Source organism: Budorcas taxicolor, chromosome 21 (genome assembly GCF_023091745.1).
Source record: "Budorcas taxicolor isolate Tak-1 chromosome 21, Takin1.1, whole genome shotgun sequence".
In the NCBI taxonomy this organism is placed as follows: Eukaryota; Metazoa; Chordata; class Mammalia; order Artiodactyla; family Bovidae; genus Budorcas; species Budorcas taxicolor.
This window is the reverse complement of record NC_068930.1, coordinates 23,835,172-23,850,844: the sequence shown is the minus strand read 5'-3', so window position 1 is coordinate 23,850,844 and position 15,673 is coordinate 23,835,172. Positions and strand designations below refer to the sequence as shown.

The 15,673-nt window shown below is 46.9% G+C and overlaps 1 protein-coding gene across 1 annotated transcript in view; it reads right to left on the bottom strand.

Moving 5' to 3' along the window:
• Nucleotides 1-1,529: 1,529 nt before the first annotated feature.
• TICRR (TOPBP1 interacting checkpoint and replication regulator) overlaps nucleotides 1,530-15,673 on the bottom strand; it is a 40,596-nt gene continuing 26,452 nt past the window's right edge. Inside the window, exons 16-21 of the mRNA XM_052659982.1 lie at nucleotides 9,537-9,627; nucleotides 8,421-8,482; nucleotides 7,014-7,148; nucleotides 5,783-5,940; nucleotides 1,915-4,051; nucleotides 1,530-1,801 (exon numbers count right to left, since the gene is read on the bottom strand). Coding sequence (XP_052515942.1) covers nucleotides 1,530-1,801; nucleotides 1,915-4,051; nucleotides 5,783-5,940; nucleotides 7,014-7,148; nucleotides 8,421-8,482; nucleotides 9,537-9,627 — 2,855 coding nt within the window. The remainder of the gene's footprint in view (nucleotides 1,802-1,914; nucleotides 4,052-5,782; nucleotides 5,941-7,013; nucleotides 7,149-8,420; nucleotides 8,483-9,536; nucleotides 9,628-15,673) is intronic.

Genomic DNA, 15,673 nt, shown 5'->3' with positions numbered 1-15,673 from the left:
CAATGGCACCCCACTCCAGTACTCTTGCCTGGAAAATCCCATGGACAGAGGAGCCTGGTAGGCTGCAGTCCATGAGGTCGCTAAGAGTCAGACATGACTGAGCGACCTCAATTTCACTTTTCACTTTCATGCATTAGAGAAGGAAATGGCAACCCACTCCAGTGTTCTTGCCTGGAGAATCCCAGGGATGGGGGAGCCTGGTGGGCTGCCGTCTATGGGGGTCACACAGTTGAACATGACTGAAGCGACTTAGCAGCAGCATACCACCTCACTAAGGCCAGGCAGGTGTGGTGGACTAGGGCTGGGCTTGGGGGTGGATGGATTCCAAAGGGGGGATTTGAAAACTTGAAGGCATTCTACTGGGACTCTGAAAGCTGATCCTGGTAAAAGAGGCTTGGGACCAGACCACCAGTTTCTTTCTGCCCGTGGGGACCTGGCTGGCCTCACCTTCATGTTTTAAGTTTCCTCTGTTCCATTAAGCCCTGGTTATTCCTGTTTTTGTGCAGCAAGCTGAGGGTTACATATGAGGAGTGGACCACAGGGCCCTGGCTCAGATGGACCAGGTTTCTGGGTACATGACTAAGAATGTGTTTATTCTACACGTCTGGAATTCCGTGCGTGTCCAGAGAAAACTGCTCTCAGAGCACTTTTGTGAGGAAGTGCAGTGGCTCTGGGCAAAGTCGGTAGTGTTTGTAGTTATACATCCCCCAGACGGTTCCATCCTAACTAGCTAAGCAGCTTCTTCCGTGAGTAAGTTCTGCCGATAGGGCGTCTCCTGGAGAATGCTCGGCTGAAAGGAGAGTCTTCTGCCGTGGGGGAAAATACATCCACATCCTCATCTAGAAAAAAGTGGAGACTTAGCATGCAGGACGTAACCGAGAACACAACAGAGGAAAGTGGGCTTGACCTGCAGAGGGTTACGCATGAAGATGGACTTAAGAAAACCAACATTGCTTGTAGGTGCTCTCACCCGTGGAAGCATTCATTACCCACACTGTTTCATCAGGCCCTCTACTCTTAATTTAAGCACTGAGCAAATGGCAACAAGTAACTGAAAATGCAGAAAACCTGTGGCGCTCCAGTTTTCTGCACCTTCTTTTTGTCTCAGGTTGTGGAGGTTTTGCTATTTCGCATGATTTGTATCATGGTCTTGAGGGAGCAGAACCATTGAAGACCCCCGCCTCCTGCACCCCCCTCAACAATTCTAGCTACGCGGTGCACTTAGCAGGTTCAATCCCATTCTTCCCAGGTGGGGTCGAGGGGAATCCTCGAGTCTGAAGGGGGATTATAATAGCCAGTCCTTTTTCAGACCAAATGGACAGAAACCCAGGGGTGTAACCTGAGGAGAAACGGCTGGCTGGCTCGACACACAGCCACTTGGGCTGCTCGCCCCTCCGACCCCAGGGACCCAGACGAGCAGAAAGTGGTTGTGCGCCCACTTCTGTCGCTGTCTTCAAGAAGCTAAAGTAATCTGGTAGGATTTTGACGGTTTGTTTTTTTGGTGGTGGTGGTTTCAAAGCACGTAAGTTCTAAAGTGGTACTTCTCTGGGAGCCCATGACAACGCGGGAGATAAAACCACCCTAACCCTACGACCCCTCCGAGATTCAACTGCCTGAAAACCCCGGAGGTAACTTGAGATCGAGCTAACCAAAGGACAGATCTCCAACAAATTACCTCTGGCGTCTTTACGCTGAGAGGAGGGTGTCTTCCCCTGGAACAGCAGCGGAGAGTGGGTCAGCGCCTGCAGCCCGCTGGCAGAGAGGCAGCTCCGCATGGCACAGCCGGGAGGCGGAGTGGCACCTGGAGCGATGGCACGGTCAGTGCAGCCCACAGCCCCGACAAGGAAGCCCGAGCCTTCCCGCCGCGTCCCCTTGGTGCTGCCATGCCCACACAGCTCGACACAGCAAACTCACCTGGGACGGACGCCTCGCCATCTGCCGGAGAGGGCAACTGGCGAATGCTTGTGCCTGGAGACCGCTCTTCCGAGTCTCCCTGCGGGTCGCAGGCCCTCTTCACTTGTCGTTCAGCCTCCTCCTTAGCAGAGAGGCATCTCTTCCTAGACCCCAACCCAAACTGTCCCCAGGAGGCCTCCTCAGCCTTGGGCGCGCTGTCCCTGGGAGGCGACTGGTCTGGCAGCTGACACACGCCCTCTAGCTCAAAATCCCCCAGGATGGGGGGCCTGCCGATGCCAAGTTCCAGGCCTCGCTCCTTGCCCTCTGACTCCAGTGGTGACAGTCGCCCGGGAAGGTCGGCACTGACCTCGCTCCTCCCAGCAGAGGGGCCGAGGCTGCAGTCCACCGCCCTCTTTCTGCGAGGCCAGTCTTTAATTGTGTCAGGAGTCGTCTTCCCACTGTGCTTGGGGGATGGGGTCCAAGGAACCCCAACCTCTGTCTGGAACGGAGAGGGGGTACCGCAGGGGCAGCGGGTGGGGGTGCATGACTGGCAGATATAGGTCTGTCCCCCACTCTTGCCTGGGGTGCTGTGCGAGGGACAAAGGCAGGGGGCCGACAGGCAGGTGGCTTCGGGTTTGCCTGAGGACTTGCTGGCCTTGGGCACACTGGGACCCAGGAGGGAGCTCTCCTCCCTTGGCGGGGGCTCGGCTTCTGACAAAGAGCTGGAGTCTATCTTTTTAATTCGGAGCTTGGGGAGGCCAGAAGCTTGCATCTCCAGCTCAACCTCATAGGCCTGCGAGCTGGCAGGGGCTCTACAGGGCCAGGTTGACGCCTGCTGGTCCTCTAGCTGCGTGGCCGCCTGGCGCTGCTTTGTGTCTGCCATGCAGTGCGGGTCGTAGGGGGGCATCAGGGGAGAGCGGGACTCAGAGGAAGGAGAGGTGGGAGGAATCCCGGGGTCACACGGAGACGGCTTCTCACACGTACCCGTCCTTAACCTCTCATCTTCGTCCAGGGGTGAAATGCTGCTTTTTAAGTTATCATGGCCATGGTGCTCAGCTTCATCCAGGAGAGTGAGACAGTCCGAGTCTGTTGCAATAAGCAAAGGAGAGGATGTATGCCAGTCACTCCCAAAGCCAGTTCCAGGGTAAGGTGGAAGTTCAGGCGAAGCTGGAGAAGAGAGGGTCGCTGCCTTCTGGTTCTTTCCAGCATCTGTGATGGCAGCTGGGTTGTCAGTTATGGCAACCCTCAGAGCAGCCAAGCTGTCAGGCTGGCCCTCCAGGAAGTCTCGTTCTGTTCCCGAGGTCTTTTTATGCCGTTTCCCATGTTTGGAAGGGGGCGGAGGGGGCCAGAGGTCAGACGGAGCTACCTGTGAGGCACTGGGGGGTGTCAAGGGAGCAGAACAGGAGGGAGGTGTGGTGACGCTGGGTGATTTCTGGACCTCTTGCCAGCCCACTTGTCTAGACGAAGGAGATGCCATGGGAAATTCCCCAAGTGAACTCTTCTTGGAAATACCACGTGAAGGAGAGGTAATAGCTTTTTTTGGAAAAGTCAGAGCTGCGTTCCCTGGTCTCTCTGGGGTTTTGACAGCTTTGTTACTCCAAGGCTGCGGCAGCTTCTCTGCCTGGGGTGCTCCAGAGCCTCGGGGGAGCTGGTGTTTCTGACTTGGAGATGTGCCCTCGGAAGCAGCTTGTCTCTGGACCCCCGAGGCTGCTGTCCTGGGAGGTGCCTGAGCAGAGGATCTGCTAGGGGTCAGACAGACACTCCTGGTCTGGGCAGTTGATGAAACCAGGGCTGCTGGACAGGAGGTGCTTTCCAGACTGGAGTCCGCCAAGCGTGGCCAAGAAGAATTCTGCAAAAATCTGGGGGGCTGACCACCTTGTCTCTGGGGAGTTCTCGGTACCTTTTCAAGAGGAGAGGCACCTTCTGCCAGGGAGTGTCCTTTCCGAGGGGTGACTTTTGGTTGCGATGGTGAATCCCAGCCATGTGGAGAGAAGTCTTTCGAGAATTCATTAACAATGACCTGTTTGGCAGGGGTCATTTCCGCAGGGGATTTCTGCAGCCTTTCCGGGGTGCACAGTGGAGTCTGTGGTGTCCGAGGGACCTTTCTTGGTGTGGCTTTATAAGAACTTGGAGACTTCCAGTAACTCTTCTCAGGCGTCTGTAAAGAAAGATGCTTATTTCAGTGCTTTGAACATCATAACCCATAGTCTCGGAAATGTTTTAATGATCTCTAAGAAGATTAAAAACTCCAGTGGGAGGTTTCTTATCAGCCAAAGGAATGATAAGTTGGATTTCATACAGTGACATGTTTCCAGTTCCAAAACATGACCCAGATTTTACTTGTCAACTTTTTCTAGCACTAAGCACTGTATCCAAGCTTCATTTCTTCTAAGACAAATTGTTTTAATAATTTGCACACTACAGTGAAAATATGCTTTGCCTCTGTATCACTGCACTCACTACTCACAGCTGTCTTTTCCTCTAAGGAGAAAACTATTTCTGATCTTTGCCTGAAGTAACCTTTACGAGCCACGTCACCTGCTATTCACCTGCCTTCAATATGTGCTTTTAAGTACCTGATATGCGTCAGGTAAAATGTGTGCAGAAGGCCGGGGTGGGGGAGGAGGAGGAGGTGAAACATGGACCCTATGGATACACAGCAACAAAGATAACATCTCAGAGAGGAACCTTCCCAACAAAAAAACTTCCCTTCTTGCAAAAACTGCAGTTAATCTTACTATCTCAACAGTCCTGGTCCAGTTGGCATTTCATGTGGCGTATAGACAGATGAGGGGAAGATGCTCTGGAGGAGGAAACGGCAACCCACTCCAGTATTCTCTGGAGAATTTCATGGACAGAGGAGCCTGGTGGGCTACAGTCAATAGGGTCGCAAAGAGACATGACTGAAGCAACTTAGCACATAGACGGATGATAATACACTCGGGCTGATGTAATGACGGGGCGTGCACGGGACACTTGGGAGCACAGAAGCGTTGGCTGTCTAACCCAGCTGGGGCTTGGGGAGGCAACAGACAGTGAGTCAGGTCTTCAAAGAATGGGTGTCGGCAGGTGAAGACAAGGCGGACAGTGCGGGAGAGGGAACTTGAGGCACAGACAGCAGTATAAGCAAAGGCACGAAAGTGAAAAACAGCAGCTATGTGCATCCTAAGGCGGCTGGGAAGGTGGAGTGTGAAGCAGAGATGGGCGAGCAGAGATCAGATCACGGAGGTCCGTGTCTGTCCAGGGAGGAGACGGAACACGGTCCTATGGACCCTTCCCCACAGTTTCCTGTGTCTCCCCAATCCCCTAAGTGGTTTTGGGGCAAAGTCTGTAGATCTTCCAGCACAGTGAGGTAGTCAGAGGAGCACCCGATGGGGTCACAGAGGTCCCGCCAACCTCTGGGGGTGGGACGGATTTGAGAGGGAAGAGGCTACGGAAGTGTTGCAGGCAGAAGTGAACTGGGGTAGGAACTGAAGGGATGGAGAGGAGGGAATGGGTATCAGATAGGCTCCCAATAAAATGGGCAGGACCGATGGCTTAGCCAGGCCTGAGGAGAGGGAGTCCAGGATGACTTCCAGGTTTCTAACATGGGTGGCTGGATCGAGTGGGCAATCAACGGAACAGGTGAGAATGCTGCTGCACATTTCAGACAGACAGACCTAGTGTCCAGTGTAAATGGAGATAACCCAAGAGGTAGGTGAGAGCTATCTGCTCAGTCCAGCTGCTACCTTAAGTCCCCATATACCCGATAATCATTCATCAAGTCAGCCTCAACCACCTCAAATCTCTATTATTATCTTCTCTTCCTTACTGGCCTCAGCGGCTTTCCTTGCCCATGTCTACATGTTCCCCAAACTATACTATTTTAAACATCATAGTAATTTTATACCTGATAGGCTGTAGGTATTGCAGAACCCAGAGTGTTTCCTGAAGGCCTTTTAATCCGTGCTGAGCCCTTCTCTGAGGGACTGATCATCTCAGACATTGCTCCGAATAGAAGTCTCTTGGGAGACCGAATACTTTGGACTGGAGAATTTTCTCTTTGGTCTGCAAGTCAAAAACAGTGACAATATTTAATTCTTTCTCAATTCCTGCCCTCTCACCCCCCCACCCAATACTCATAAAACAGCCAGTCTCTATAAGAAAGATGACAATTTGGGAGCAAATGGGGGGAAATGCCACCTAGTTATGACAGCAGTGGTAACAAGTGCTGCTTTATTGCATTGTGAGACTGCATCATCAAGCCCAGACCCTATGTGAGGAGGTGTGGGCAACTAATTTGAAAAGACAAGTATAAAAAGATACATCTGAGCTAAGTTCACAATGGATAGAAGAATGAAGGTCATACAGTACCTTCAACCTGGGGATACCTTCCCATAGTATCTGAATGCATGGAGGAAATTACAGGTCATTTCCTCTTGAATGAATGGAAGTACCTACAAGGACACTGTGGACAGCCAGCCAGAGGAAGCCAAAGGGGTGATTCTGATACGGTGGCCGCAGTCACCTGTTCATCTGGGCATCACTCTGAACCTCAACTACTTATGCTCTAAGTGCCCCGCGAACAAACGAGTTCCATTCTGAGAGCGCATTCGTTAAGTCCAACTTGTTCGTAAGTCCAAAGTCAGCCGAGGTACCCAGCTAACACAATTGGCTATGTGGTACTGTATTATAATCGGTTTGTAATATTTTTCACACAAAAAATATTCTTAGCCTTGGAGTACAGTACCTTGCAAAGTACAGTACAACAGCTGGCAGCAAGCAACAACTACCAGCTACATCACCACTGTTTTTATGCTTGCTTCCAGACATCCTGGGCTTGAAATAAAGATACTGTACTATTATACCCTACACAGTACTATAAAGTACATACAATACAACCGCTTGTAGAAGATGCACGCACATGACAACGTATACCAGACACGTGGACTTACATGACTGGACATTCTAACGCATGTTAGCATCTTTGAAAGCTCATAGTCTGAAGGTTCACATATAGGCAACTTACTGTACCTGGCCTGTTTCTCCAATATCAACTTTCATTCTTTTCCCGAGAAACTTCATTCTTTTCCCACCAAGTTTGTGTGGACCTCTGAAGACAGGCAGGCAAAGTGTGTTACCTGACTTCACTTGCTGGAATGAGTGGACCCTTTGTATGCTTCGAGACTTTGGCTGAGACATAGAGTAGAAGGAAGCAGAGTTCGTCCTGGTGAACGCCAACTGCTTGATTCGAGGACTTCGTCTCAAACTCACCACTGTAAGACCAGAATCACAGTTAGTAACCAAGAAGAAACGCAAGCTCGGTGTTTCCCCTATGAAATGGGTAAGATCTATGTGACACCATGTACAAGAGCGGCTTCCCTGGTGCCTCAGTTGGTAAAGAATCTGCCTGCAATGCAGGAGACCTGGGTTCCATCTCTGGGTCGGGAAGATCCTCCTGGAGAAAGGAATAGCTACCCACTCCAGTATTCTTGCCTGAAGAATTCCATGGACAGAGAAGCCTGGTGGGCCACAGTCTGTGGGGCTGCAGAGAGTCGGACATGACTGAGCAACTAACACTTTCACGTAAAAGACAGAAACTTGGTTTCCAACAAGCTCTTGGTTTGGAGATCCTTTAAGTGTGACAAAGCTAAGAGGGCTATCATATGTGGCCCCAGCAAAGTTCCCCCCAAAAAACAAACAAACCGGACCCCTCCAGACTGTAATCTGCGTAAGTATTATGAACTGCCACCTTGAAGCATTATGTAGAGTGAAAAAAGGTTTGTAGAGTGTGACTTTCATTAAAAAGTTTTAAATAACGGTTTTCATACTTATGTTACATATATTTGTACAGAAACAACACCTGTAAGAGTATTATTAAAGCTAAACGTATTTCTGATTTGTGGGATTACCAAGGGTTAATTTTTTGGCTTCTCTATGTTTTCTAACTTTTCTAGAATAAACTACTTGATTTTAAAAAATATGTTTTTGGAAACCCCTCCTTCCTGTATACTTTAAAAATAAGCCACAGGTTGGTTTGTTCTTAAATGTTTGGCTGAGCTGGGTCTTTGCTGCTTCACGAGCTTTTCTCCAGGTGCAGCACGCAGGGGCCACTCTCTAGTCGCGCTGCACAGGCTTCTCATGGTTCCCGGGCTCTGGAGCACAGGCTCGTGGTTGTGGCAGGTGGCTTAGCTGCTCCGCAGCATGTGGGATCTTCCCCATCAGGCATAGAACCCATGTCTCCTGCGGTATAAACATTCTTTACCACTGAGCCACAGGGAAGCCCCACAGTACCTTATATTAACGTAGTAGTTTAGCGTTCACTCTGAATCCCACTTCTATTATGTAAAAATACTTCTTCTCCAGAAACTCTCAGTACACTCTGTGTAACAGATCATTTACCAATTAACATGTACTGATACACACTGTGGGCCCAGAGCTGTCATAATGGATATGATGAGCAAGAATACAAGTCCAGAAAAGTTTTCATAGAAAGTAGAGAAAACACAAAAGCCCAGAACCCCAAAACAAACAAAAGTAGGTAATACCATCTTCTCCTTTCTCTGGGGACTCTTCAACAACGTCAATATCAGGACCAGGATCAGAGGACCTTGAGGAAGAGCGGGTACAAGGACTATTCAGCATCACTCATAAATAATGCACATCACAGACCTACAGGTTCTCACCTCACAAGGTAACAAAGACCACAAATGGTCTTGATGACATCACTGTAGGCAGGCACTCTCAGACATTACTGTCAAGAGTGAAAGGGTAAGAACTTTGTTTTTTTGAAAGCAGTTTGACAAAGTTAAATTTGTATACCATTTGATCCACAAATTTCACTTCTTACAATTTATCCTGTAGATAAATGAGCACAAGTGTGTAAAATCCTCACACAAATAACGTCCAGATGTAACCTTGACAAGGAGGAGTAGATGTACTTCTCGCCATTCGTCCTCTCATGTACAGTTAAGAACCCTGGGTGTGTTACATACAGAGCAAGCAGAAGGCTCTCAAAGGTGGAGAGCAGACTTAGGACCTCAGGACCTGAAGAGACACAGGGCAGTGAGCTCTGGGAACTCCCTGTTGTGCTTCATAGATCCTAGATCAGGTGCTCAACAAGCTGACAACCCCAGTACACCAAGAGGTACAGACAAAACTGCCCTGAGCAAAGTTAGTTCTCTTTAGACAAAGAACCAGGAAAGGGGCAGCCAAGTAAGACAGAAACATTCAGCAAGAGCTGCCTTACTCCAACCAACTGCCATGGAAACCTGTGGCCTCACCACACGCCTGAACAGGCCCAGCTGGGATCATCCCAGGCCTGGAAGCGAGACTCCCTCCTTCCCCAGGTCAACACACGAACAGATTTTAAAATGAGGCAATATCCATTCAATAGAATACTACTCAGCAATAAAATGGAACGAACTATTGATATATACAACAACACATATAAATCTCAAAATAACTGTGCCAAATGAAAGAGGCTGGACACCAGAGTGCATTCTGTATGGTTCTCCAGCCCTCACAGAATTTTCAGAATGCTCTTTGGTGACAGGCAACACGGTTGAGACCGGGTCACAAATGTCATGAGAAGGTATGCATGGCCCATAAGATCAGGAGGGCTTTGTGGGAGCATGAAGAAGCTAGACAAGGATGTTGCTCACCTGCCCTTGATCTGCCTATGAAGCAGCCTTCCGGAGATTTGCTTGTGTACTGGCGTCTCGGCCACACTCTTGGTCAGCAGCTTGCGATAACCTATAATGTAAACAGGATAAATTTCACATAATCTTATCAAGCAGGAACAGCAAGGCAATGGAAGCAATTTGAACTTAAATACGGTTTAACATTTAGCTAGAGTGACTCTTAATGGTCTCATGGACCAAGGTCTAACCATAAGATTTGACTTAACATGACATTACAGTTTATCAGCACTATTAGAGTTTAACAATAAATAATCCAATATAAAATATAATGAAAATTTAAAATAATGATCCTGAAAAAAAAGTTCTTACTTATTAGGGCTAATACTTCTGTCCACCTAGTTGGTGGTTCTTTTATTTATGATTAAATTATTGCATTTATGATTAAAGAGGCATGTGAAAATGCTGATCTGTCATGCAATGTTAAGATATTTAATACAAAGATAAATCTAATTTATGCTCTGGCATAAATTTTCTTAATAGCGTAGGGCAGACAAGTTACTCATGGGAGGAATGGTTTTAAGTGAGATAAAAATGACTAGGAAGAGGACTAATGTCAGCAGGAATGTGGGGTAAGGACCTCTGAGAAACTCCCCCATAAAAGGAATGAGAACACTGACCAAAAGTGAACATCAATTTCTCCAGAACTCTGGAAATAAACCAGTTTGGAGTAATCCAAGGAGTAGTTATTCAACAAAAACAGCTGTTTCTCATTAAGAATAGCAAGCCCTGCACAACTTAAACTTCTCTGGCCCTGACCTCCTCTCCCTGGCCCCACAGCAGCCTTGAGAACCAACAGCCCAGCGGCCCCTGGATGAACAAATGGGTGTCTAAGCTCCTCCACAGCCCCATTCCCAGATAACGGTCTATTTGGCCTATTTGGTGGTTCCCTGGAAAATCCCACTCACTTGGCCTGTCTCTATCTGACCTGATTCAGAATTCGTCCAATGCAAACAACTTTTTCCCAGGGAGCCATGTACTACAAACAATCAGCAGCAACTGTAAACATCAGCTGCCTGAGGTGGTGATAACTCTTGGGGCAGACAAGATAACCAAAAGTCTGGATGTGAAAACTGGGGCATGAGACCTCCACAAGGGCCTCTGCTAACTTCTGACACACTCCCAGGAACCTGCAAGTCCATGCGTGGTAGGCCTGTGTGCACGCCCCGGGAACCTGCAAGTCCACGTGTGGGAGGGCTGTGTGCACGCCCCGGGAACCTGCAAGTCCACGTGTGGGAGGGCTGTGTGCACGCCCAGGATGGACCCAAGAAAGCCCTTGCAAGTGTGCTCAGTCGTGTCCAACTCCCTGTGACCCCATGGACTGCAGCCCTCAGGCTCCCCTGTCCATGGAATTCACCAGGCAAGAATACTGGAGTAGGTTACATTTCCTCTTGGCTGTCACCTATGGCTGACCCCAAGGCTCTAGAAAACAGAAAGAGTTGTAAAATGTCTGGCTGAGTATTGAAGACATGAGCCAATGCAAACATAGGGCCCCTCAGCAAAGCTGGGAAACTTACTAGTTCCAGGCATGGCAGGAAATCTCTGTCCAACCCTTAGCTGACCACTAAGCTAACCAAGCAGAGATTTTAGTGGCTACACATGACAGAATACAGACTTGAAAGAACTAGTTCAGTAAACAAACAAAAGCAGTTAAGAGTAAAAACAAACTCTGCCCTGGAGCCGTGGCACTCTGATTGTCAGAGCTGACTCAATATTTAACATGTCCAGTTGTCAACAAAAAATATGAGACAAGAAAGTATGGCCCATAAACACAGGCGGGGTGGGGGAACCCATTCAACAGAAAGCGTTCCTGAAGAAGTTCAGACATGGATTCATTAGCACAAGACTTTAAATCAGCTATCTGCAATATGTTCAAAGAACTAAAAAAGAACAAATAATATCTAAGGAACTAAAGGAATGTACAAGCCTGATGACTTGCCAAGTACAGAATATCAATAAAGAGAGATGTTGTTAAAAAGAACCAAGTAGAAATTCTAAAATCGAAAAGTACACTACCTAAAATAAAAAACTCATTAGAGGGGCCTAGAAGTTGATATGAGGTGGCAAAAGAAAGAATCAAAGTTGAAGACAGGTAATTGAGATTATCCAATCTGAGGGACAGAAAGAAAAACAAACAGTCTTAGACACCCATGGGACACAATCAAGCATAATAACATAAGACATAGTGGGAGTTCCAGAGAAAGAGGGGAGAAAGAGGTGGAAAACTTTGAAGAAATACTAGTTGAAAATTTCTGATGTCTGATGAAAGACATTCCATAGCCAAGTAGCTGAATAAACCTAAGTAGGATAAAGACAGAGATCCGCACCAGACAAATCACAATCAAATCGTCAGAAGTCAAAGGGGAAGAGAGACTCTTGAAAGAATCAAGAAAGCAGCGATCTGTCAGGCACAAGCAGTCCTCAATAAGATTAACAGCCCATTTCTCCTCAGAAACACAGGATGACAAAAATGCGGGGTGATAAAAGGCACAGGGATGAAAGAAAAAGATTTAATCAAGAATTCTATTATAACATCTTATAGAAAAAACCGACTGAACTTTTTGGCCCACCCAACATACCCTGTAAGGGAATCCCTGATGGCTCAGCAGTAAAGAATCTGCCTGCAAAGCAGGAAATGGGGATTTGATACCTGGATCAGGAAGATCCCCTGGAGAAGGAAATGGCAACCCACTTAAGTATTCTTGCATGGAGAATCCCATGGACAGAGGAGCCTGGAGGGCTACTGTCCATGGGTTGCAAGAGTCAGACACGACTTAGGGACTAAACCACCACCACCAATAAATCCTGTAAACTATTACTCAAACATGAAGGAGAAATGAGCACATCCTCCCCACCCTCAAAGATACACCCAAAAAGCAATACCGAGAGAATCTGACACTGGCAGACCAGCCCTGAAAGTAATACCCCTACTACAGGGAGTCCTTTAGGTGGAAAGGGAGGGGCGAGAGTAACATGAGTCCACACTAAGAATTAAAGGCACTGGTAAAGGCAATCATACAAGTAAATGCCAACAACAGAATAAAAGTATTGTTATTTCTGTATCTTTCTCCTTTGAGTTTAAAGATAAAGCAAGGATTATAAATGTGCTGATGGGCATACAATGTATCAAGATGTAACTGGTATGACAAGACAGCACACAGAAGGGGGTAGAAAATAGTTATACAGAGGAGCAAAGTTTTTGTTGCACTCCTGAAATTAAGTTGATATTAACCTTGACTGGATAAATTAAGAAATTAATTGCAACCCCCATGGAAAGAAATACCATACAAAACAGCGAAGTAGGAAGCTCTAGGGTTTGGTCCCTCCCCTAAAACAACCAGTAAACTAGGAAAAAAATGATCAGAGTAAACTATTTTGGAATTTCTAGAACCTAACTGGCACTAATGGCAACCAGGAAAGAGCCTAATGAAAGGAGACCCTGATATTTAGTAAGGGGATGATGTGCCTGGAACCGCCACCAGCCCTCTTTCCTCAGCCCTGCTGCAGCTGTTGGGGGAGTGGCCCACGTCCTAGGAGCAGCTGGCAGGTGGCAGAGCAGACAGTGGGGACCCTGTCTTCTAACTCTGGGTTATAAGGTTCAGTCAGCGTGCTTGGAGAGTGGAGCTCTGTGGGGCTGGAGCAGACATCTGCCCTGATTTCTGCCCTGGGGCGCCAGCAGCTTTCCTCCACTGCATCCAACAGGTGACTTAAAGGGACAGGAACACCTTTTTGTTTGTCCCTTTTTGGAGCCAGACATTTAAGGAAATCTTTCTCAGGTTACCAGCTAATCACAGAAACAACACAACAGAAACTTCAGGGACCACACAAGAGGGAATCCATGCTTTGTAAAAAGAGCTGGGAAAAGGCACAAATGGACAGGGTCACAATAAGCAAAGATCAGTGATTTCACAGGAGTGGGAGAATCTTATCTCCAGAGTCAACAGACTATAATATTCAGAATACCTAACTCTCAACAAAGAATTACAAAGCATACAAAGAAACAGGAAAGTGTGTCAAGGAAGAAGAGAATTTGACAGAAAGTACCCTTGAGAAATCCCAGACACTGGAATCACTGGTTAAAAATGTTACATGAGCTCAAGGAAAAAAAATGAACACAGAACTGAAAGAAATAAGGAAAACAATGAATAAACACAGTGAGAATATCAATAACGTAACAGAAATTATAAAAAGGAACCAAACAGAAACTTCAGAGCTGAAAAGTATAATAACTGGAAAAGTTCACTAGAGGGGTTCACCCTCAGATTTGAGCAGGCAGAAGAATCAATAAACTTGAAGCTAAAGACAACCAAAATCCTCCAATCTGAGCAGAATGAAAAAAAGGACTAGATGGCTTCATTGATGAATTCTACCTAACATTAAAACAAGAATTAACACCCTAACACCTAAGCCGGAGAAGGCAATGGCACCCCACTCCAGTACTCTTGCCTGGAAAATCCCATGGATGGAGGAGCCTGGTAGGTTGCAGTCCATGGGGTCGCTGAGAGTTGGATACAACTCAGTAACTTCACTTTCACTTTTCACTTTCCTGCACTGGAGAAGGAAATGGCAACCCACTCCAGTGTTTTTGCCTGGAGAATCCCAGGGACGGGGAGCCTGGGGGGCTGCGGTCTATGGGGTCGCACAGAGTCGGACACGACTGAAGAGACTTAGCAGCAGCAGCAGCAACACCTAAGCAATTCAAAAAGCACCTAAGACAACTCAAGGAGGAAAGAACAGTCTTTTCAACGCATGAGGCTGGTACAGCTGGATAACCACAGGCAGAAGAATGACACTGTGCTCACCTCACACAATACATAAAAACTAACTGGAAATGAGTCAAAGACCTAATTTAAGATTTTAAGCCATAAAACTTGGGTTGAATAATGGATTTTTAGACATGCCACCGAAAGCACAAATAACAACAAAAATGTTAGTTAAACTGGATAGCAGCAAGATTAAAAATACTTTATATATCGAGGACACTATCAAGAATACAAAAAGCAAACCCAATAAATTGGGGTAAAAATATTTGCAAATCACATCTGATAAGAGATTAGTATCTAGACTATTATATAAAGAACTCCTACAACTCATAGTAAAAAGACACACAATCCAATTTCAGTTCTGTTCAGTCACTCAGTCTCATCTGACTCTTTGTGAACTCAGACTGCAGCACGCCGGGCTTCCCTACCCATCACCAACTCCGAGAGTTTGCTCAAACTCATGTCCATTGAGTCGGTGATGCCATCCAACCATTTCATCTTCTGTGGTCGTCCCCTTCTCCTCCCACCTTCAATCTTTCCCAGCATCAGGGGCTTTTTCAATGAGTCAGTTCTTCGCATCAGGTGGCCAAAGTATTGGAGTTTCAGCATCAGCATCAGTCCTTCCAATGAATATTCAGGACTGATTTCTTTAGGGTAGACTGGTTGGATCTCCTTGAGTCCAAGGGACTCTCAAGAGTCTTCTCCAACACCATAGTTCAAAAGTATCAATTCTTCAGTGCTCAGCTTTCTTTATACTCCAACTCTCACATCCCATACATGACTACTGGAAAAAAACACAGCTTTGACTAGACGAACCTTTGTTGGCAAAGTAATGTCTCTGCTTTTTAATATGCTGTCTAGGTTGGTCATAGCTTTTCTTCCAAGGAGCAAGTGAGTCTTTTAATTTCATGGCTGCTGTCACCATCTGCAGTGATTTTGGAGGCCAAAAGATAGTCTCACTGTTTCCATTGTTTCCCCATCTATTTGCCATCAAGTGATGAGACTGGATGCCACGATCTTAGTTTTCTGAATGTTGAGTTTTAACTCCCCAGGTTGGTAGGTGCCCAGTATGCTACTGGAGATCAGTGGAGAAATTACTCCAGAAAGAATGAAGAGACAGAGCCAAAGCAAGAACACCACCCAGTTGTGGATGTGACTGGTGATGGAAGTAAAGTGTGATGCTGTAAAGAGCAATATTGCATAGGAACCTGGAATATTAGGTCCATGAATCAAAGCAAAGTGGAAGTGGTCAAACAGGAGACAGCAAGAGTGAACATCGACATTTTAGGGATCAGTGAATTAAAATGGACTAGAATGGGTGAATTTAACTCAGATGAC